This window comes from Culex pipiens, chromosome 3 (assembly GCF_016801865.2).
Source record: "Culex pipiens pallens isolate TS chromosome 3, TS_CPP_V2, whole genome shotgun sequence".
NCBI lineage: Eukaryota > Metazoa > Arthropoda > Insecta > Diptera > Culicidae > Culex > Culex pipiens.
In genome coordinates this window covers 179436797-179460870 of record NC_068939.1, presented here as the reverse complement: position 1 = coordinate 179460870, position 24074 = coordinate 179436797, and the positions used below count along the sequence as shown (strand labels likewise).

Genomic DNA, 24074 nt, shown 5'->3' with positions numbered 1-24074 from the left:
TTTATGCATTTTCCTCTTCTTTTTTATAAATTTGAAAATTAAGTTATTTTTGCAATTTTTTATTATAAAAAAACTTAAAGACGACAAAAACTCTAATTTTTGCCCTTTTTTTCTTGTTTTAAACGTAAAATTCGAGTTCTGCGACCCCATTTTAGTCAAATTTGAATATTTGAATGCTTATTAAATAATAAAATGCATTTTTTCAATATTTCGTCACCGCCATATTGGCCGCAATCTTGGATAAAAAAAAATGTAAATCACTTTAGCGTAGTTTAGGGGTCATACTTAAGCTCGACAATCAAAAATAAGAAAGCGAATTTTTTTTTCGTGATTCGATTATCCGAAGTTTTGATTATCCGAAGTGAATTTTTTCCGAGGCCTTCGGATAATCGAGTCTGGACTGTATTGCAATTATGTTTTTTTTTAATATTTGACAATTGAGTTTTTCCATGAAATTTTCCCTTCTTTTTTTTAAATTATTTTTATATATTTTCCCTACCTTCAACTAAAAAACAATATATTTTCATCTAATTTTTTTTATATAGTTTACCCTTCTTAAAAAATACGAAAAAAAACAATTTAATTGCAAAAAAATCAACAGTGGAAAAATATGCCAAAATTAAGAGAAATGTTTGAAGAGTGCATCTTTAAGGAATTTTTCATTCTTCAAGTTGAATATAAATAAGAAGCGGAAATTGCATTAATAAATCTCATTGCGAAATATTTAAAGAGATTCAGGCGAAGATGGGGCTCTGGGTCCAGCCGTGTTATTTGTATTTTGTTTCTTATGTATTTTTGTTTTATAATTTATGTTTTTACAAAAAGAAGTAGGATTTGGTGCCGCTGCTTTGGTGGCTTTTCCTGCCTTAAGTAAATAAGTAAGTAAATAAACTCAAATTCATTCATTCAAGAGGAGCAAAATATTCATCCCTTCTTGTTATAATGTTTTGAATATTTCAATGAATTAATTTTATAACAATAACAATTTGAAGTTAATAAATGAATGTGAACAGTTAATGAAAAAAAGAAAAATTTAACAAAGATGAAGAGCAATTAGCCATACCACTTAGAATGTAAATGAAATATAATTAATATAAGAATGTTCAATAAAGATTCGTTTTTCAATAAAGATATATATAATTTCAAAAATTTCATCTCTTCTTAAAAATGAATTTGAAACAAAGAAGGGATATATGTAAAGCTTATGAAAGATTTCCCCTTCTTGAAGGTAAATTTTTAATAAAAAATGGGGAGATTGCATTGGAAAAGCTAAATTGTCGAAAATTTAAAGATTACATCTTTAATAGGTTTTTAGTAAAAGCTATGAAGGGAGTATACTGCCGTTCTACGCATAATTGTCCCATGTTCAAAAAAGTGCAACTGAGAAAAACGCGTTTGAAATTTTTAGACCGATTTCTGTGTTTCTACGCATAATTGTCCCCTGGGTTCCTATTCGCCCTATGTGTCCCTAATCGCCCCAGTTAGCAGTTTATCACCCTTATTTGTGATCCTCTTGCTATACAACAGGTAAACAAGGCATAATGCTTAGTAAAACTAATGATTCCGTGTAAGAAAATACTTGGTGCGACAATTATGCGTAGAAGTCCAACGATGGGACAAACAGACTTGGTGTTGTTTTTGATGAGTTTCCGAACAAAGTACCAGATTTTATGTGTTTTTCTTAAAGTACACATCAGACTAAACTTAAAAATGGCATAAAGTCAAAATCGTCAAAAACTGACATGGGACAATTATGCGTAGAACGGCAGTATACCTTCTTTAAACTTAATTTTAATTATTTTTTTGAAAATTTAATTTCAAAGCTTTATTGTGAAATATTAAAAAGAGAACAATTTACATCTATTAGGGAAAAAAATGAATACTTGTTTATAAGAAATCTTTAAAAGAAATACAAAAAATTAAAACAGGATTTTTGTTTTGTTTTTAAATGAGTAAAAATCGACGCCAACATTTCAAAAAGCATCATGTACAAACCATGCGTTTTGAGAAAAACGCATTTCGACGGTAACATTTCAAAAGGCATCATGTACATTTTGACACTTTCTGGGTTATTGCATATTCTAAAAGTACTTACTTCAGTAAAGTCTGTTTAATCATGATTTTAAATAAAGTAACATAAACAAAATCTCTGCCACCAGCAGTCCCTGTTTATATAGCCCTGTCAACCTGTCAAACAAAAGACTACATAAACCTCGTGACGAAAAAAAAGCATCATGAACAAAGCGCCATGTACATTCGACGAAGAAAAACGAATCATAACAAAGCGTCCCCCTCAATGACAGCAGGGTGATATAGACGTTGCTGATTTCAAAAGAAGTTATGTTTGTTTTTCTTAAATAAAACGACGGAAATAATGTTTTATTGAATTTGGTTGATCGAGTATCAATGAAAGCAACGTTTTTCATCTTTTGTTATTATTAGAACATCTTATTTTGCTTTTATATTAAAATGGGAATTGAAAATGGATGCTCAACATGCAAATGCGTTTTTCTCAAAACGCATGGTTTGTACATGATGCTTTTTGAAATGTTGGCGTCGATTTGAATTAGAACAGCAAGTCATATTTTCAACATTTGACTGGAAAAAGTATTTTAGAAAGCATTTTAACTAGTTCTGTTGTTTTGCAATAGTTAAAAACAAAAATTAAGATTGGAATTTTAGCAAAAAAATCTTTCTTTTTGTACATCGAAAATTTTCAAAAATTCTAAGGATTTTTTAATAAACCCAAGCATGTTAAAAATGATTCTAAACACAGGTGAATTACACTTAAATTTCCTTTGAAATTTTGAAGTTCTTTTTTTTAATTTTACCGTGCGATTTTGAAGGGCGGGTGGGGACCATCCATAAACAACGTGGACACTTTTTTGGGAATCTCAGCCCCCCTTCGTGGACAATTGTCCATACAAAAAAACTCTTTTTTGTATGGAGCGTGGACAATCGCTGTCACCCTCAACCCAACCTTATCCGCTTCCCACTTTAATTAGGTGTACCTCCTAGCCACCTCCTCGAACGTTCTGCCGACAAAAAAATATTTAACTCTCTGAGATATCGTGACTTCAGTTATATAATTTTTCAAGACCCTATGATTTTTTTCATCATGCATCATGATGTTTTAATGACTTGAAAAAGAGTAAATTGAAGAAAAAATCCTAAATCTCTGAAAAAATCCTAAACCTCTGAAAATCCTTTTTTTGGAAATGCCACATAAAACAAGACAAACTGAACATTTTTAATTTTTCTTAAAGTTTAATTTTGTACATTTGCTCTCCTTTCACCTTCCAGCTAGCAGCAGAAAATGACGGCATCGTGGTTTCGAACGACAACTACCGCGACTTGGTGCAGGAGAGCTCCGAGTTCAAGAAGGTGGTCGAAGAGCGCGTGCTGATGTACTCGTTCGTGAACGATCGCTTCATGCCACCGGACGATCCGCTCGGCCGGTCCGGGCCCACGTTGGACATCTTCCTGCGGGTTCGGAAGGGCGATCCTCCGCCACCGTGTCCGTACGGGAAAAAGTGCACCTACGGAAACAAGTGCAAGTTTTACCACCCGGAGCGGGGCAGCATGCCGCACAAGTCGGTCACGGAGCGGCTGTCCGAGTACGCGGCGCGACATCTGCAGGCGCGGAGTGCGGCCGACGTGGCGGGTTGTTCGAGTGGTGGGGGACGGAACGCCATCCAGGGCAAGTCGTTGAGCGTACCTCTGTCCAACAGCAGTAGCGAAACTAGTCCAATCAATGAGAAAAGGAAGCCTTTGTGTAAGTTTTTGTTTTTTTGGGGGTTGAAGGGTTGATGGTGATTATTGATGGGTGATGTTTGTTGCTTTGCAGGTCGCACACGATCTAACGTACCTCCGGAAACGGGCAGCTCCAGTGTTAGTAATATGTTCAACATGAGCCAGGGTGACCAGCAGCAGCAGCATCAGCATCTGCAGCAGAATCCGTACATGCCAACGCCGAATCGATCAAACTGGGACATTTCGCCTCTCTCGTTGCCACCCCACAGCCTGGTGGATTCGCAGATATTCCCCAAATCTCATAGCATAGAAAATATATCCAAGGAGACGTACACTCAGCTCCAGCATAGTTACAGTGCATCACTGTGGAATCGGCAGCAGCAACAGCAGCAACAGCAGCAGCAAGCACAATCCCAGCAGCAGCAAAAGTCGGAGTCGTGTGAGCCGGGCCTGGATCCGACCGTGAATTTGCACCGAAAGCTGCAGCGCCAGTTAACACTCAACCCTGCCGGATGTGATCCTCGAATCTACCAGATGCAGCGCAACGTTGGCCACCAGCAGCAGACACCTCAGCACCACTCGGCCGTCCAGCTGTCCCCGCATCGACCGTTGGCCCCTTCGCTGAGCGGTGGAGCCCGACCCAATCCGGCGCAGTGGGAACTTCACCAGGTGAGTTGGACTTAAATTAGAGAAGGTTCATCGGATAACAAAATTTTAATTTTGCAGAACGTGACTCGCATCGCATCGGCGCCCGATCCGTCCCGTCCCTGGCACACCGGACCGCCGCCAGCGTCGTCATCGGAACCACATATCAACCTGTGGCCACCGCCGCAGAATTCGGCCAGTTCCGGCGTCATCGGTCCACCCCAGCAGCAGCAGCCAACAACCTCACAACAGCAGCAGCAGCAGCAGGTCCATCAACAGCTCCAGGACCAGCGGCGCCGTTTGCACTACCATCTGGCCAGCATCTTCCCCGAGGACCAGGTGCAGTCCGTGATGCAGATGTACCCGGATGAGACCAATCCGCAGAAGATTTGCGCCGCCATTCTGGCCATGTTCCCGAAGATGTAAAGGGACGCGACAACAGGTTTGTTCTCTTCTCTTGTTTTTGGATAATTGTTAACTCCGCTACCCACTTTGGTCGGTACGTTCCGTGTTCTAATCACCAGACGAAGGCTCGCTGGAGGATATTTTTTTGTATATTTACAACAAAACGTTTGGCGAATTTCTTTTTCTACATTTTCAAGCGAGAAAAATACTCATCCAGTGTCATTAGAGAGCGAAGAGAAATTTTACACGAATATTTTGGGTGCCAAAAGTCTATTACTCTGTTGTGTAAAGCAAACCTAAGGCAATGCTGTAAAATAAGTTGCTTCCAGTTGTTGAAGATATTCCAGTTTCATTTTAGTAACACACTATAAGTCTATTCTAAACAAACTATCTAAGCAGCAATTCTAATCTCATATTCAACTCTAGCACAATTTCTCTTGACGATAGCATTTCTCCTTTTTCATTGTTTGTCGTTTATGGTTATTATATTCTTAACTCCGTTAGTTTACTATCTATGATTGCCTATTTAATCATTACGTGTTGATTCTGTTACTCTGTTAAACTATACACATTCATATAAACCAACTGAATGAAACTAATGCGTATTTGCAAAAAACAACAAAAAAAACAAGCTTAAAACATCTTTCCTCTCATTTCACTCTGTAGAACCGTCTTTCACTTTTTAACTCTATATTGCCAAGTTTACCTTTAAAAAAAACATTCGAAAAAATCAAGACACACAAACCTTACATTTAATACATGACCATCTTGTATTTGCCAGTAGTACACTGTAGAAAAAAAAAGAAACAAAAGTGAGAACCCTATCGTAGCAAAAAGATTCCCAGTATCTTCATATTGAAGCGCTTTTGTTGTGAGCTCGCCGTACTTTTCTTCGCGGAAAAATACGATGTGAAGTTCACACACAACTCTCGTAACAAAAAAAGGTATTACTACACTGCAGAAACAACCCCGAAAAAAAGGCAAACTGTACTAGTGTACTAGCGCGTGTGTCGGCGCGGACCCTTAATGTTTTTTTTTAGTTCGAATGAAACAAACTTAGATCGAGAGAGAGAGATACCTTTCCACACAACATGCAAGGAATGACGAAAAAGCAGGAAAATATGGAAGCGACATGCTATGCATAAAAAAAGTAAAATGTATAAAATTAAAAAAAAAAACATTACACGGTGAGGAAGAGAGAAAGATGAGTTTGAAAATATACAAGGTACATATTTGAACTTTAAACAAAGCTCGGTGGCGTTGCCTTGTTTGAACTTGGTAGAACAAAAAAGAAAATTCCTTGCGAACCTCCAAAAACTGCTTTTTTAAAACCCTGAAATTATTAGTCTGTTAAATTTAAAAATAACAAAAATCCTTACATTTAAAAAATAATAGTACATGAAAACTTGAATTCTAAAATTTCTTAAACTATCTAGCTACAAAAAGTTAAAAAAAATGAATTCCTCCAAGTTTAAATTTGTAAGCATGTAGTTTTTTATTTCCAAAATCAGTCCAAATGCAGTCTTCAATGCAATTTTGAAATTTAAAAATTCTAAAGATTTGCAATTTTAAGTCTGAAAATTGAAAGATCGCAAAATTCTGAAATATAAAAATTCTTAAAACGACGATTTCAAGAAGATCCTCAAATCCTAAAATTTTAAATATCTTAAAAATCTTGGTGAAAAAATATATACTTAAACAATTATCCGAAGTTGAATTTTCTGAAGAATTTGGAAAACCGAATTTGAACTGTACTAACATACCAAATTCAAAAATGGACAATTTCTGAAATTTGAAAATTCTTCAAATTGAAAATTGAAATCTGTAATGCTTAAATTCCAAAAGTTTAAAATTCTTTAACAAAATAAAAATAAAAATATCAAGGATTCGAAAGAAATAGAATTCCAAAATTCTTCAAAAACCTAAAATCATATTTTTTTTTTCATTGCAGCTGCCGTTCTACGCATAATTGTCCCATGTCATTTTTGGTCAATTTTGACTTTTTGTCATTTTTGGGGTTAGTTTGACGTTTACTTTTCGAAAAACACATAAAATCTAGTACTTTGTTCGGAAACTCATTGAAAACAACACCAAGTCTGTTTGTCCCATCGTTGTACTTCTACGCATAATTGTCCCACCAAGTATTTTCTTTCACCAAATTATCAGTTTTAAGAAGTATTGTGTCTTGTTTACCTATTGTAAAGCAAGTAGATTACAAATAAGAGTGATAAACTGTTAACTGGGATGATTAGGGACTTACGGGGTGAATAGGGACCCACGGGACAATTATGCGTAGAAACACAAAAAACGGACGAAAAATTTCAATCGCGTTTTTCTCAGTTGCACTTTTTTGAACATGGGACAAGTATGCGTAGAACGGCAGCTGCAGGAGTCTAAATTCCAATATTTTACAATATCTTTGAAATTTTAATATTCCTCATTTATTCTTAAACTTTCAAATTCTCATTTTTTTTAAATTGAAAAAATACTAAAATACCCAAATCAAAAAAATAAAATTCTTTAAAAAAAATTAACTCTTCAATCCTTAAAATTCGGAGTTTGTTAAGTTCTAAGCTCCAAAAAAAATCAAAATCCAAAATTATTAAACAGAAAAAAATCTCAAACCTTTCTTGATTTTCGATTCATAAATTTTAAAAATTCTTGGATTCTGAAATTACAAATGTTCTAATACTTTTACTAAAACTTTAACATTGAAATAAAATTGATTTGAATTTAAAATTTTCAATCTATAAACTTCTTGGATTCATACAAATTATTTTGTCAATTAAATTTATTTTCCAAAATAACAATTTTACAACTTGTGTGAATGGCTGGTTCATAGAGATTTGGTGTCCCTTGCAACTATTTCCTTTTCATTAACCGCTTGGTAACAGAAGGTTCTTCAAGTGCAATTAAACAAAAAACTAGGGAAAATTTGACCAAGAAAACCTAGTGAGATCGAAAACCATACAAATTATAATGTTCTAAAATTCTATATTTTAATATATAATTTTCTGTTTATCAATTTATAATTATTCTAAACACAAATAATCTAAAAATTCCGAATTTTTAAATTCTTAAACTCTAAAATTTCCAAATGAAGGACTTAAAAAAACTAAAATATCCAATTTCTAAAATTGTCAATTTAGTAAATTTCTGAAACGCTGAAATTCTATGTTTGTTATGTTTTAAGACCAAAAAAAAAGCAAATCATTTAAATCCAAAAAAAATATAAAAAAAACGAAGTTGACTTTATAGCTGTCGGCCACCATTGCTAGTACCAACCACAGTGTCTTCCTTTTTATCTATAAGGACTTCGCCGCCCTGGGCTTCAGTATATTTACACAAATTCGGGATTCGAACCGTCGACCTCTGGATTGTGAGTCCAGTGCGCGGTCCGATTGATCCACACGGGCGGGACGAAAAAAAAATTCAACCACTAAAATTTCTTAATTCTCGATTAATAAATTTTCAAAATTCTAGGATTTTGAAATTACAAAAGGTTAAAATTCTAAGACTTGATACTATCTAAATTTTAAAATTGAAATTAAATAAAGTGTAGTAAAAATACTAGAATATCCCAATTCTAAAATTAACAATCTATAAAATTCTTGAATTCATAAGAATTATAAAGTTCTAAAATTGTAAAGCTCTAATAATCTTTATTTTTTAACTTCCTAATTTCTAAAATTCTTTTTTTTATTTCTATTTTTCAAATTCTACTTCTAAAAATTACAACAAAAAAATATAAGACATGCATGAATCTTTAACTTCTAAACATAGATATTTAAGACATATAAAATCGGGATTGCCTCAAAAGGCCGAAACTCAAAAGGCAGAATCGTGGAAGGCCGAAATTCAAAAGGCCGAAATTTGTCTTTTGCCCAGAAGGCAGAACGTCTCAAAAGGCCGAATATCTCGAATGACAGAATGATTATGGAATTAAGAATTTTGTTCATATTTTCACGATTTTCATTGATTATGATGTTCAAAGATACAGTAAACTTTTTTCTTTTTTATAATTTTAAGCGAAATAAGTACATAATGAGGATGTACTTTATCTTTACCAATCATATTGTTTCCATGCATACAAATGAGTAGAGTAGAATGAATTAAAGCATTTCAAAAGTGTTTCAATCTTGTTGTTGATTGAATTATGGTGACGATAACCGAAATTTGATCATTGTCACCAAGTACTTAAATGAATTCAAATAATTACAATTATTTTTTTTTTGCGGCAAATAAATAGAGTAATTAAAAAATTAGTTAGCAGCAATGCTAGAAAGTTATGCCTTCTTTTTTTCGAAACCAATGTTTATTACATAACTATGGTTTAAAAAAAATAATAATAGCAAACCGCGCCCAAAAAGGCGGAAACGCATTACAAACGAAGTTTGGAATGCGTTTCCGCCTTTTTGGGCGCGGTTTGCCTTTTGAAGTTCGGCCTTTTCAGCATTCGGCCTTATGAGAATTCTACCTTTCGAGTAATTTGGCCTTTTGAATTTCGGCCTTACGGGATTCGGCCTTTTGAGATTCTGCCATTCGTAGGAGACCCATAAAATCAATTGCTCTATAATATAATAATATAATAATTAAAACTAAGTCGTTGCTAAGCTTTTCGAAGTTTATACGCTTCCCTTTATAAAAATACGTTGAATAATAAAAAGGGAAAACAATATTTTCCAAAAGGTCAAATTTCAATTAAATTTGTGGTGCAGTCAATTAACATTTCAAATACAATTTCCTTATTGTTTTTCCTTGTGCCAAGGGTTCAGAAAAGGGAGATTGTTAGATTACCTTATTCGTATTGGGCAATTTCGCTTGAAAATCTAAAATTCCAAAACGACCATATGGGGCAAGAGGAACAATCGCTCGTACGGCCGTAATTTTGTAAATTTTGATTATTTCCAGTATGAGGAATTGTTGCTAGCAATGCAATTAGCTTATTCTACTACCACATAACCGCCAAAACGACGTAAACGCCACGGGGCATAAGATTTAATGAAGTTTTTTTCATAACCTTTGTTTTCTTATAATATTTGGGAAGTACAAAATAAGGCTTAGGGTTCGTTTTAAGGGTACACAGCAACCAAGGATGTTGTTGTCTTCTTATTCCAAAATTGTTGAACTTACGGACCCAATCCTGAAATAATGTGATTATAAAAATTGACAAATTTTGTAGTAAAAGTTTATGGAAATAGCAGCTTAGGGGATGAATAAAAAATTATATCGATAGTTCCCGTAGTTTTGAAGATACTAAAATGTCTGTAACTAAAATCTGGGTGCAAAAGTTCTGGTTGATGTGCACCGTTAAGGCTCATTTTATCAAAATGCTATTTTTCCTAGATCAGTAGTGTCCCTACCAATGACATGCACCTATTACAAAGTATGATTTAAATTTTGGTTATTTTTGTTGAGAGCTTTTAAAAAATCTTGTTCAGGTGGGGCAAGTGTACCATATGGATTTTTAGTATGGAAAAAATTACGAATTGCTGCAACAACATATTTTATTGGGAAATAAATACATGAAAGTACTTAAAAACTGATAAACAATTGTTAAAAAATATTGTCCATACAAAATATAGTGATATTATGAAAATTTACTATTTATCATCTAAGTAATTTTTTTTCTCGTGAAAATGGAAAAATGGAAGAAACCTTTCAAATACATTCTAATCTGATGTATCTAAGTGATAACAGTTCAATTGTTAGCAAATTAACATGTTTTTTCATGCATTGTTCCTCTTGCCCCAACGGGTTGTTCGTCTTGCCCCACTAGTTGAGTAGAACGTACGGAAAATCAAAAATTTTAAAATCATTTTTTTACATTGAAAAACAGGATTTTTTAAAAACTTGTTCCAACAAAGTCTTAGTTAAACCCTAGAATGAGATGATTATAATAAAATCCGACAGATTTTTTTACTTTTTAATGGGTTGTAACGAGCAATTCCTTAGCTTGTTACACTTGCCCCACTTTCCCCTATTTAATGGATGGGTTTGTCCCTCCTTCTCGACATTGACCAAAGCAAGAGTCTAAAAATTTGAAAAAATATAATTCGCCCGCAACATATAATAAAAAAATAAAAATAAAAGGGGTTCAATCAATCAATTTTCAACAGAAAAGTGCAAATTTATTATGTACAACACAATGCAATTTATTGAACAAATTTTGATTGGTATTTTTTCTTACATAATATAACTTAGAAATTAAATCAGCCTAAAATTGTGTGAGGTAGACATTATCAAACAAGCTGTGAAAGTAGTGCTTCTCTTATTATTCGTTTGTGACTAGAAAGACATCGAAAATTCCCTAAATTTACTGCCAAATCAAAAACAGAAACACAATCAGCAGATAGTTCACCATGATGATACAATTGCTGTAAAGTTTTGTCAATAATCCACGATCACGAATCGGTTCGTCCACGAAGAGAAAGATCAGCTTTTTGTAGCTGCACTCGACGATTTGTTTCTTTTCCAGCTTGGGCGCCTTGATAACGTACATCCAGGCCAATCGCCAAAGGAAGTCTCGCTGCTTTCGATAGGCCGCAAAGCGAAACACCCTCAAACTGGGCAGCGAGACGTACACCGGTCCCGTTCCGACGCTCATATCGCCGGGGAATATTTCTACCTCGAGATGTTCCAGCCAGAACAGTTGGTGAAAGTCGGTTAGCAATGTTGCGATTTCCTGGTGCAGAATGTTCGTTATCCGAAGCCTCGTTAGTCGCGAACATTGGTCAAACATCATATCGACGGCCACTGGTTTGCTGAGCTTCAGAGTGCACCTGATTCGTCTGGTTCCGGACTCTCTGCACGTCGCCAGAATTAGTTCCGTTCCGTGGTGGCGTTTCAACCATTCGCTGATTATCGAGAACCACTTTTTGCTCACTAACGACTTTTCCAGAAGACAGTACCATGGCAAAGGGGCCAACACTTGTTCGAGCAACTCGTTTGGAAGTTGACTCAACGACATGATGCTCACAAATTGTCCTTTAGACTGCGACAATTACCTCGAGTTTTTGCTACTTTTGAAGAAAGCATACGCGCTTGGTCCTTTAACAGCTGGAGTTGTGGTGTTGGTGTCATGTTTTGTTGGCTGATCACCATTACTACCCTAAACATAAGGACATGTTCGCAGCATAACTTGTCTAGACAAATTTAAACATAGCTTTCTTATTGGAATATGATCTGTGATTATCACGTGGCCAACAAAAACAGAGAACTTAACATAATACCAACTTTATTTCTTATTTGGCTCAAACGTGATCTTTGGCGTACGAGAGCATAAATTCAATCTTCTTCAAATAACTTCGAACCTTTACCGGTTCTAGGTATTTAAGTTCGCCAATGTCGTCTTTAAACTTACTACTGAATTCGCCACCCTCAACATCCCTTGAAGCTTTGGTCTTTTCGCCATCATAGCCCTTCGTGAGGACAATCAACCTGTGCACATCGGAAAGGGCCGCCAGCAGGAAGTGTTTCCGGTACTTTTGTCCGCACTGTTCCGGCCCTGCGAGTAGCTTTTCGACGTCTTGCGTGAGCAACCGACTCGTTTCCTTGTCCGCAGGCAGCTGCTCCTGACGACACTCGTGACAAACCGATTCCACGGCCAACGACTGCGAATCGTAGTTTGAGTTTTGCTTAAAATTCCCTGCGATGGAGATCAACGTGTTGACCACCTCGGGAGCATTCCCAGTGAAATCTCCGTTGAAATAACGAAACACGAAAGCGTACGCGGCCAGAATGTTGGTCACGTTGTACCTCATCAATGGCGAAGGTGGTTTGCTGGACAGTTCCGAGAAGCTCCGGATGACTCGTTTCACCGAAGGACACGTTTCAAGCAAGTGCGATTCACCCTTTGATACAACCTTACTTTCCGCGGCCTGAACAAGCTCAACTTTAAATTCACCGTTCCACCATGGATCCACCTCCGGCAAAATCCGTCCAACGTCCCCGTTCTCAAGCAAACTTTGAAAGTCCTTGCGCTCTTCCTCCGTCAACCGCTCCCACACGGCATTAGGATCGTCCAAATTTACCTTCCCAAGCCTCTCGCTCAAATCCGGCACGTCCTCGGCGTCGTCCGAATCAATCTCCTCAAATCGGTCCTCGTCCTCGTCCTCTTCATAGCCGGCTTCCGTTCCTTCGTCGATGGACAAATCGTTCTGCTCTAAATTACTCAGAATTTCCAGCATTTTATGGGACGACTGCTGGGCCTGCTGCTCGTCCCGGACCATGGTCATCTCCTGAATCACATTTTCCTTGTAGAAACTCTCGGAACACTGCAGATGTTGGCTGGATTTGTAACAGGCCAGTGAGCAGTACAGAACATTACAGCGAGGACAGCAGTACTTGGACGGCGCCGTTTGGCAACTAGAAACAAAATGAAGCGTTTATTGAAAAAATCTCTTGACGCTTACCAAAGTTACACACATTTTACAGATTTCCTCTGAATTCATTTTAAAATATTCAGAGTGAAAAAAAATTTGGGCGGTTCGCTCACGAAACGATTGAAATTTTGCGCTCGACCGAATGCGCAAGGTAAACAGATCGGAGCAGAGAAACGTCAAAAAGGTGATGGTGCGTTTTTACCGACTGCGAAGCAGGGCTGGATTTAAAACAAGGAGATTTTTTTTTTGCGAGGCTTGGTCAGGAACCAAGAAATCCAGGTTTTTAAGCGAAGATGGCGTTCGAATGGTGAACGCCCGAAATGTCAAAATCACGTAGTCATATGTCAAAATCACGTAGTGGTACCAACATTGCAAAAAAAGTGTGCTATGGCATGACCGCCACATTTTTTTCTAATGTTGGTGCTACTGCGCGATTTTGACATTTCGGACGTTCACCATTCGAACGCCATCTTCGCTTAAAAACCTGGATAGATTTCGGCTAAAATGTTAGTGTTTTACGCGTGGTTTTACGTACTTTTTGTTTACGCTGGGCCTAAAATTGGTCCAAAAGTGTAAATGCAAGTGTAAACCATTTTGAGCAATCAAAAATTTTTAAAATTAATTGTTTTATTCCCTAAACATCTACACAAAGCAATTATCTGATGACACTAAACATATTCTTCTTTTGAGCAGCATGAGCAGAGCATGAGCATGGTTGACTGCCAATGAGCTGCTACTCCGTTATTGACGGATCAGCTGAAGTTACACAATGAACCAACAGATGAATAATGGGAGCTAATCATCCTCACTGTATAACCCCTGAAGATCTCTGCTTTAAGTCAATACCGGCGCCCCCCCAAGGAGATGCAGTTCAACAAAGGTAGGAATGTTAGTCCGATATTTGAAGTTGCAGACTCATCAGACACAGAGTTTGTCACTCTATACCTGTTGACACCGCATGAGACCGTTGAATCCACAGCATCTCCTTCAGGCATCACGGGAATTGGGGGAATTGTGTTAGTAGGGGAAGGAAAGGGAAGGTCAGGATTCATCTTGGTAGATGATATGACCAGAAAGTGAAACAATCGTTGCCTTCCGAGCTACGACGCTATGAGAAGGACTTATCAATCGCGTATTTTTACTTCTTACCGCCGGCGTGCCATCTGAGCACCGATGCTATGGGATGGGCTTTCAGAATGAAATGTAAATATAATACGCGGCGACGCAAATCTCTTATTCGTTGATTTCCCGAAGCTTCCACTACTTCTCGCGGGTTCTCGCGCGCCGATTCACACTCCGATCGATCCAACGAACACCACACGACTGATGGCCTACTTCTCTGGCCACGCCGCGACCCCTTTTTCAATGATTTCGAGAATTTTCTACCACTTTCCCGCGGGTTCACGCGCGCCGATTCACACTCCGATCGATCCAACGAACACCACACGACTGATGGCAAACTTCTCTGGCCACGCCACGACCCATTTTTCAATGATTTCGAGAACTTTCTACCACTTTCCCGCGGGTTCTCGCGCACCGATTCACACTCCGATCGATCCAACGAACACCACACGACTGATGGCAAACTTCTCTGGCCACGCCACGACCCATTTTTCAATGATTTCGAGAACTTTCTACCACTTTCCCGCGGGTTCACGCGCGCCGATTCACACTCCGATCGATCCAACGAACACCACACGACTGATGGCCTACTTCTCTGGCCACGCCGCGACCCCTTTTTCAATGATTTCGAGAATTTTCTACCACTTTCCCGCGGGTTCACGCGCGCCGATTCACACTCCGATCGATCCAACGAACACCACACGACTGATGGCAAACTTCTCTGGCCACGCCACGACCCATTTTTCAATGATTTCGAGAACTTTCTACCACTTTCCCGCGGGTTCTCGCGCGCCGATTCACACTCCGATCGATCCAACGAACACCACACGACTGATGGCCTACTTCTCTGGCCACGCCGCGACCCCTTTTTCAATGATTTCGAGAACTTTCTACCACTTTCCCGCGGGTTCTCGCGCACCGATTCACACTCCGATCGATCCAACGAACACCACACGACTCGACACTAAACATATTCTTCTTTTACCGCAAAAGTTGTTTAAGCTAACTAAAATGAAAGTCAAGAGTTTTTTTTTTTTTTTTAATAGGTCCTATAAACATATGAAAGACAATAGCTTATAGAACCATTACAAAAAATCTGGAAGTAAAACTCAACCGATGATTGTTTTTGTTGCAGAGTTGAAAATTTCCTTTTTTCTTTTCTATTTAAAGCTGAGTACGGAGCTCGGAAGGAACGCGGCCAAGAAAAGTTGCGCATTATTTTCGTGACCTCCAAGAAATGTTCGATTGAACGCGTATTCTAAAATTCAAAAATTTTATAATTCAAAAATTCTATTATTCAAAAATTCTATTATTCTAAAATTTTCAAAAAATCGTTGGGGTTCAAATTTTGACATCAGTTTGACACCTGGTTTTGATGTTGAGAGCACAATGATGGCGCTACAGTCAAGGCACATTCCACATTGACGTTTCAGCTAGCGCCCCAAAATAATTCTGTTTTTGTTTTGGTTCATGTTTGTTCTTACCGTTTCATCAACAAGGTCAACGGCAAAAGATCTGGGAGCACACATTTCAGCAGCCGCTGAAAATTGAGGTTTGATCGTTGAAGAAAACTTTCTGTGCCGATTCGGCGTCCTCTACCAACTCTGTTAATCGAGAAAAAAAACCGCCTTCAGGTGGGTCAATTTCAGCCTCACGGAGGTCATTTTCCCTTCGGCCGCGTTTTGTGAATCATTCAGACCGGCACTGAACCAACAATCCAGAGGTTTCTAAACCCGAGGCTGAAGCGTTGCCCTGTTCCCGTGCCATACCTTTGCACTAAGAACCCCCGAGAGGCGGAGGTCTCGTAGCAAAAAGAACGATACACGGCAGGGGAACGAAACAACAAGGGATTAAAAGGGCCACTCTATAAGGTGTTAACTTCGAATCTGTTCCGGTTTGCGTTGACATGGTCAACCAGCAGCATAAGTGTCATAAGTGTTAGTAAACAAATAAAGCTTCTTCACTACTACACGAATCACATCATGCACCAATACAATTACGCACTGCTTGATACCAGTTTTGGCCGCCAGATTGAGCTAGTTGTTAGTTGATTTTGGTGATTGATGGATTTTGGAATACAATGTTCAATGATTTACGTCGTGTTTACGTCTGTTTGTCTGTGTTGAGAGCTTTTTAATTCGAATATGATCGAATTAGCGAGCATTCGAATTAACGGACATTCGAAGAAGCAAAATTCTGATTAACGAATCCGCTTTGTATTTATTTATAAATTTCAAAATTTCAGTTTTTGCCTTCCTCACCTCACTGAGGCAAGGCTATAAAATCACTCGAAAAATGAACTTCTTAAATACGACTCCTAGATATACCTTCACGTATACCTATCGACTCAGAATCAAATTCTGAACAAATGTCTGTGGGGATGTGTGTAGACATGATTTTTTTTCCACACGATTATCTCAGAACTGGCTGAACCGATTTTGGCCGGATCCGCCTTATTCTGTTCGGTTTGGGGTCCCCTAAGACCCTATTAAATTTTATTCTGTTTAATGAAGTACTTTTAAAGTTATGCCAAGAAAAAGTTTTTTTGTAGCTGCAAAAAAGGGTGATTTTTGCATAACCTCAAAGGCCGGATCTTTTTGCTTACGCGCGAGAGTCGCGCATGCTGCGTAGGGATTTTGGTCCACGCGGGGGATTGGCAGCCACACCCCCTTGCATGCGCAGTGTCTGCGTCTCTTCTGGAAAAAATCTGTATTGATTATGTTGCTGCATCATTTTGTCTCGACAAAGATTTACACGAACTTTTAATTTTTTTTTATAACTCATTAGACTTTTCTCCTTTGTTTTGGAGAGTTGGTAAAAAAAAATTGAAAATTGCTGTTCAAGTAAAATCAATAATTATAAAAATTAAATGAAAAAAAAGTAAAAAAAAACTCTTCAATTAATTTGTAAATACAACCTAAAATACAACATGAATGCGAGGAAGGCACCAACCACCTTAAGGTGGATTAAGTAACGTTTTTTTTTAATTTTTAGAAAATTAATTGATTATTTTAATAGCTTTCCCCTCTGCTTTTCTTCATTTTGAGCAAAAAAATCCGTTCTTTTCGGCATGACAAGATTCTGCGAGTACAACATTATTGAAACATTTGTAATTTTTAGCCGCGTTAAAAAAAGACAAATAAAAAAAAATAAAAAAAATAATACTGACATTACGGCTCTGAATTCGAATTGGTCGAATCAGTAAGGGAAATCGAAAATCAAACTACTGGGGTGTTGCTGTACACGCGATTGAATTCCAGCCCTGCCATTTTACCGATTTTACCGACCCAAACACGCATCGCCGCACGAACAAAGAAGAAGAAGAAGTCAAAAGTGACGCGAGGTTTGATCCACGAAAAAGTTCTCGTGTGTTGTGCTGCAAATTTTGCAAATATTCGAAAAATTGTGCAAAGTAACTGGGTAAAAATAGTCAAATCGTGTGCATAAGTGCAGGGTGCGCGTCGGTCGTGTGAATTTCCGTGAATTGCGTGTGTTTTTCACGGTGAAAATCACGTTTGAAGGTGGTGGCATTTTCGGTGACGGAAAAATCCAACATGGCGCCCCTGCCGGAGGATGAAGTTACGCTGCGGCTCGAGTACTGGGCGGACGAGCTGAGCCCGGCGCAAAAGGCCGCCTACGAGAAGGCCGAAAAGGAGCACAACGACATTCGGAGCAAGCTGAAGGACATTGTGAAGGAGGCGGGTGGGAAGAACATCTTCTCGGGGGAGGTGTTTACGGCGTACCAGGTGCTGGGGCCGGTTCCGGGGCTGGAGCAGATCTCGAAACCGATTACGTCGCTGGCGAAGAAGAAGCCACCGCCGGTGGTGACGCCATCGAGTTCCTCGAAGCGGAGTGCTTCGCCGGCGCTCGAGAGTGGCAAGCGCAAGAGTCGCCGGTCGGAGTACAAAGCGGACGATGATGCGGATGCGGGGGCTGATTTTGCCGCGGACGATGATGATGAGGAGTACATTCCGCTGTCCAAGCGGCTGGAGATGAAGAAGAAGGCGGCGAAGGAGGCTGCCGCGAAGGAATCGCTGAAGAAGAAGGACGACAAGAAACTGCCGGATAAGAAGGCGGTGGTGCCGGAAGTTAAGACGCCGAAAAAGCCGGAGAAACCTCAAAGCATCACTGCTAGTAATGTACGACCGACGGAGGCCACTTCGATTGGAGGGCTGTTGGTTGGTGGGGACAAGGAGAAGAAGAAGGTTACGGCAGAGCCGACGGCCATCGTCGATTTGACCAAGGATGATTCGGGTAAACCGATTGCTGATTCTCGGGAAATTTCGTTCAGTAAGATCCAGGGGAAGACGTTCCCCTCGTTGGTGGTCATTGCTCGTCCCTCGCTGCGTTCGGCGGATAAGGTTCCGGCGGATCGACCTCAGTTGGACGCCAAGGTCAAGAACGTGTTGATGCACACGGCCACCAAGTTCACGGAATGGTTGATTCAGCAGGGTTTGGTCAAGTCGGAACAGTATTGTCAAATCCATCGTGGAACGCCGCTGAAGCTGGGAATGTACTCGGACGCGTCCAAGTTTGCCTACTCGGGCGGTTACGTCTGGATCAGCGAGTGCTGTCCGACGCGGTTCATCTCCGTGTTTAACGGATCCCAGTTCGAGGGATCTCCGCATCCGCCATCCGTCATCCTGAAGCTGATTTACCACTGGAGCTGTCAGACGAACGTGTCGAACGTGGTCAACTGGGTCAAGGTGGACAACCTGTACGTGAAGGGACTGTACACGTGGCTGCGATCGATCTGCACCGTGGCCCTGTGCCAGCACATGAAGCTGCTCGGTGGAATTGGGAAGAAGATCGAGGTGGGCGTGATCTCGCTCGGCACGACTACACAGGACGGACAACAACGGCAAGTTAAGGTGGAGGTGCTTGGCGTGCTCGACCCGGAAGCTAAGCTGGTTCGACTGCGTGCCGTTGAACCGTTGAGCGATGGCGAACGGAACTACAAGAAGCGCTTCTCGAAGATTTTGGAACCGCTCAGCGGTTGGGTGCACAAGGACAGTGTCATCCTGACGGATCTTACGGTGAGTTGATTTGAGTTTGAGGCTAAGGTTGCCTTACTTACGAAACGAATTCCCCTCCGCATTCCAGGTCGACAAGGGCACCCTCAACAACATGGGCTACAAGATCGTCCAGCAGGTGTCGCCGACGGACTCGAACAGCAAGCACAGCAACGCCAACATCATGGACTATCTGCGCCGCATCGTGCCGCGGATGTTCCAGAACACGCTGTCGCTGCTGTCGCGCCAGATCATCCAGCAGTTCCTGAACGAGCTGGTGTGGCGCGAGACGTACGGCAACTCGCCGGGCCAGGCGTTCGACACGATCGTGGCGCACATTGCCGAGCAGACCAAGATCGAAACCAAGGACAATCTGGTGACGCGGTTGAATAAGGTAAAATTCTTGGGGGGTCTAGTTGAGCTCAACTCGGTTCTAATCGCTCCTCATCTACAGGCCGCAGCGGATCCCTTCAAGCACTGGACCTACCCGGTCGAGGTGCACAGCTCGCCCGTCAAGTCAGCCTACACCGGAGCCAAGCGGGGACGCAAGCCCAAGGAACAATGTTAGTAGACACACGCCTTTTTATATTTACACTCAAGTTCAAGGAACGTCCCCCCTCCCGTTATTCGATTTTTGCTTCCCTGGATGATCTGTTGTAACAGTTTTCGTTCACATAGAAAATATTTCTCGTCAATTACGTTGTGCTCGGGGCTAAATTTGCAAAAGCCAGGCCAGTTTCGTCTTGTTCTCCGCTGTTCAGTTCGACCGTCACTTCAATCTCACCAATCACCTGTTTTTCATTTCTTTTTTCTTTCAGCAAATTGATAAACTTAAAAAAAAGTCTTGAAAGAGAGAAATGTTTCCCAAAAAGTGTAGGAAAAGGGTCAGGATTGTGAGGGAGGGAGAGAGAGGGAGAAAGAGCGCGAGGCATAAAATAACGGAAGGGCACTTGACCAGTTAAAATTAATTTGATAACAGTTGTGTTGCGAAAGTCTTTAGAATTTAAAATGATTCTTATCTTTTATTACGAGGTTTAGAAGTTAGAAACTTATAATTTACCCTTGCCCCAAGTACCTTATTTTCTGTTTAACGATTGCGATGTAAAATAATAATCTCTTGGAATAAAATGAAACCAACAGAAGCCATTTAAAAACAATCGAATCACTAAACCAAAAGCTCATCTTTTCAATACTTGAGAAATATTTTCTATGCTCAAAAAATAAACAAGCACTCAATTGGTGAATTAAATCCCCCGCCTAATTTTTAGCTCCTCCTCCGCCGGCGCCGGAGGCTCCGAAAAAGATTCTCCTTAAAAAGCTTAAAAAGGAAGAGGAAAAAACGGCTGCTGCAGCGGCGGCGGCCGCGGCCGCTTCTTCCTCCAAGAAGTCCCGCGTCGTCGTCCACGAGGAAAAGGAGGAGCAGATTCCGCTAGAGACGTACTACTACGGCCAGCTGGAACCGGCCGGTGGCGAGGTCAAGGAGGGTGCCGAACCGTCCGACTTTAGCGTGACCTGTCCGGAGTGCCCGACCACGTTCCGCAACAACGTCGACTTCCAGGACCATCTGTTCCGTCACGCGAACCCGCTGCCGGACGGCCAAGTCCAGTGTCGCTACTGCCTGGAGAACTGGGCCAACGAGGAAGCGCTCAAGAAGCACACGGTGCTAATTCATTCGCTCGAGACGAAGAACTCGGTGGCCTCCACGTACAACTGCTTGATCTGCGAGGTAAGTGCGAGAGCATCAAGAAATTATTAGTCATTTGGCAACCTTAAAATTTCTCCCACCAGCAACGCTTCGGAACGACCCAGATGCTGGCGTCCCATCTGCAAAAGCTGCACCTGCAGAACGAGATGCCGTACAAGTGTGCCGGATGTGACTTTAAGAGTTCCTCGCACCATCTGACCATCAACCACTTCTACAAGAAGCACAACGCCTCCGGCCTGATCCAGTGTCCGTTCTGTCTCAAGATGACGCTGGTTTGTAACGCGGACGGCCCCATCGCGGAGAACGTGACCGATTTCATGAAGCACCTGAAGGCGCACTTCAACAAGACCAACGCGAAAAAGTGTCCCAAGTGCGCGCTGCAGTTTTTGACCAAGGGGGCGCTCAAGGTGCACGCGCTGTTTGCGCACGTGCCCGCCAAGGCGTCCGGCGTCAAGCCCATCACCAAGTCGGCGACCAACGTGGCGAAGCCGAAGGTGAGTTATTTAAACAAAAAAGTTGCGCAAATTCTACGAAAGTAACGAGGATTCTTTTTATTTTTACACAGCACAAGGCAATCGTGCAGAAAGATTTGGCCACCTTCATGACGCTGGAATCGTACGGCAGCGTAACGCTGAACATGGCCTGCGGCAAAATCTGCCTCGAGTGTGACAATGATTTTGACGAGGATAACCACATCATGTAAGACTTGAACCTCTTCTGATTTTTATTCCCAGTTAACTAATTTCGTAATTTCCCCCCTCCTCAGTGGCTTGCTAAAGTGCGTCAAGTGCACCTACCGTACGGCCTGCCTGCCGTCGATGGTTGGCCACACGGCATCGTGCAATCCGAACGCGTCCTCCGACTACTCGGTGTCCGCCCTGGAGTCCGAACTCCACTGCATCTGTGGTTTCTCATCTTCCGATGGAAACGCCCTGGCCCGCCATCTGGTCACGTGCGACCGAAAGAGCGTCTACCCGACGGTGGAGGCCTGCCAGGAAAATACGGTCAAACGCAACATGCTCGACATGCTCGGCTTGGTGCGTCGCGAGGACGAAGGCGCCGAAGACGAGCAGGAAGGAGGAGGAGGAGGAGGAGCTCCGTCGGGCGAGGAAGAAACAACGCCATCGACGCCGGTCGACGCGACCGAGCAAGATCAATCGCAACAACAGCAGCAGCAGCAGCCGGAGGCTGGTTACTCTGGCGCGCAAACGTCCGTTGCGTACGATCCGTCCCAGTCGCTGTACAACATTGCCGGCACCGGGAACGAGCAGTTCAACACGCAACTCTCGCTGGACGACTTGGGACCGCCGTCGGTGGGGCCGAGTCAGCAGGAGAATGATCGCACGCCGCAGCTGGGTAAGGACGATTATCAATCGCTGGCCACGCCACGAGTTCCCCACATGGACACCGATCAGGGCGAGTACGACCAGCAGGAGGGTGGATACTAAGGGGAGGCGACGCGAGAGGTAAACTTATTGCAACTATATAAACATATAACACTCAGATTTATGTATTCAGATATTTCATAATGGATTGACAAAATTTAATCCAACGATATTGAGGAGTTCACACACTAACATAGATTTTAGACGTGCATGGGAAGATGGAACTATAAAATATATATGATTTATACTACACAATCCCCTTTACTAAACAAAAAATAATCAGATGTTTACTGGAATGTTTAACTGCTTCGAAATAAAAATTGCATAGATTTACTGTGGCAATGTTGTGTTGTTATCGTTTGCGGTAGAATTTTATCACATTCCAAATCATGAATTTAAGGAAATTATGAAATAAGGAAGTTACGAAATTAGGAAACCATGAAACTATGATATTATTAATTTACGAAATTAGGAAATTAAGAAATAAGGAAATTAGTAAATTATAAAATTAGGAAATTATAAAATAAGGAAATTAGGGAATTAGGATATTGAGAAGTTAAAAAATTGGAAATAAGGAAATTAGGAAATCTGAAGTTTTTTTTGATAAGGTCCAATAAACCAAATTTCCAGTTTTTGCTTTTTGGGTGTTTTTAGAACCGCCTTGAGTCAGGGGCATTCAAAAACACCCAAAAAGCAAAAACTGAAAATTTGGTTTATTGGTCCTTTTCAAAAAAAACTCCAGAAATTAAGAAATTATGAAATAAGGAAATTATTATGTTAGGAAATTTGGAAGTTAGAAAGCAAGGCAATTCAAAAATTAGGAAATTGGGTATCTGGGAAATTAGGAAATAAGAAAGTTAGGAGGATAGGTAATTCAAAAATTAGGAAATTTTGAATTAAAAAAATAGGAAACTAGAAAATTAGGAAGTTAGGAAATTAGGAAACTAGGAAAAAAAGGAAGTTGAGAAATATGAAATTTGAAAATTAGGAAATAATGACTTAGGATATTAGGAAATTAGGAAATAATGACTTAGGATATTAGGAAACTAAAAAATTAGGAAACTAGGAAATTAGGAAGCCAAGAAATTTGGAAATTATAAAATGAGGCTGGTACATATAATTAAACTCTTATATTCTTATATGCTTAAATTCTTAAATCCCTTAATTCTTAAATTATTAAATTCTTAAATATTAAAATTCTTAAATTCTTCAATTCTTGAATTTTTAAATTCATTAATTTTGTATTTTTAAATTTCTAATTTTTTTTTTAAGCTCCACATTTTTAGTTCTAGAATTTCGAGTTTTTGTTTTGATTTTTGAAAAATTAGAGTTTTTGATTGTTAGAATTTCGGGTTTTTCGTAAATATGTATTTTGGAATTTCTATATTTCAGATTTTTTAAACTTTTGAAATTTTGATTTGGAATTTCTGAATTTTTTAGGTTTCAATTTTTTTTGAACTATTGAATTTATGAATCCTTTAATCTTGACTTAAATACTAAAATTATCATTTAATTCTGCATAATTTTTATTTTGAATTTCCAAATTACAGATTTTATATCTGTTCTGTTGAAATTTCATTCATAATTTTGTTTTGTTATTTATAATTTCTGAAATGTTTGTTTTTCCATATTTTCTAATTTTCAGTTTTGAATCATTTGTATT

The 24074-nt window shown here is 39.9% G+C and overlaps 3 protein-coding genes across 4 annotated transcripts in view; 2 read left to right on the top strand and 1 right to left on the bottom strand.

Moving 5' to 3' along the window:
* Positions 1-6053, top strand: part of LOC120427002 (probable ribonuclease ZC3H12C) — a 45560-nt gene extending 39507 nt beyond the window's left edge. For both annotated transcript variants that reach the window (XM_039591818.2, XM_039591819.2), the window contains exons 3-5: positions 3304-3775; positions 3848-4422; positions 4480-6053. In XM_039591818.2, coding sequence (XP_039447752.1) covers positions 3304-3775; positions 3848-4422; positions 4480-4824 — 1392 coding nt within the window. In that variant the 3' untranslated portion in view covers positions 4825-6053. The remainder of the gene's footprint in view (positions 1-3303; positions 3776-3847; positions 4423-4479) is intronic.
* A 5970-nt stretch (positions 6054-12023) lies between these two features.
* On the bottom strand, positions 12024-13382 carry LOC120427003 (zinc finger HIT domain-containing protein 2). Its single transcript, XM_039591820.2, has 2 exons — positions 13231-13382; positions 12024-13170 (listed from the first exon to the last, which is right to left on the bottom strand). The coding sequence occupies exons 1-2, from the start codon at positions 13254-13256 to the stop codon at positions 12057-12059; spliced, it is 1140 nt and encodes a 379-aa protein (XP_039447754.1). The 5' UTR covers positions 13257-13382; the 3' UTR covers positions 12024-12056.
* Positions 13383-17626: 4244 nt separating this feature from the next.
* LOC120427001 (uncharacterized) lies at positions 17627-22753 on the top strand. The gene is made up of 7 exons (XM_039591817.1): positions 17627-19345; positions 19413-19715; positions 19776-19884; positions 20590-21047; positions 21110-21520; positions 21592-21725; positions 21793-22753. The coding sequence occupies exons 1-7, from the start codon at positions 17864-17866 to the stop codon at positions 22472-22474; spliced, it is 3579 nt and encodes a 1192-aa protein (XP_039447751.1). The 5' UTR covers positions 17627-17863; the 3' UTR covers positions 22475-22753.
* The last annotated feature ends 1321 nt before the right edge of the window (positions 22754-24074 follow it).

Excerpts from the sequence above, each read along its gene's own strand:
- LOC120427003 (XM_039591820.2), bottom strand. The coding sequence starts at position 13,256 with ATGAATTCAGAGGAAATCTGTAAAAT. Across the intron at positions 13,171-13,230 it reads TCAGAGGAAATCTGTAAAAT|TTGCCAAACGGCGCCGTCCA; the intron begins GTGTGTAACTTT and ends TTTTGTTTCTAG.
- LOC120427001 (XM_039591817.1), top strand. The coding sequence starts at position 17,864 with ATGGCGCCCCTGCCGGAGGATGAAGTTACGCTGCGGCTCGAGTACTGG. Across the intron at positions 19,716-19,775 it reads TGGTGACGCGGTTGAATAAG|GCCGCAGCGGATCCCTTCAA; the intron begins GTAAAATTCTTG and ends CCTCATCTACAG. Across the intron at positions 19,885-20,589 it reads ACGCAAGCCCAAGGAACAAT|CTCCTCCTCCGCCGGCGCCG; the intron begins GTTAGTAGACAC and ends CCTAATTTTTAG.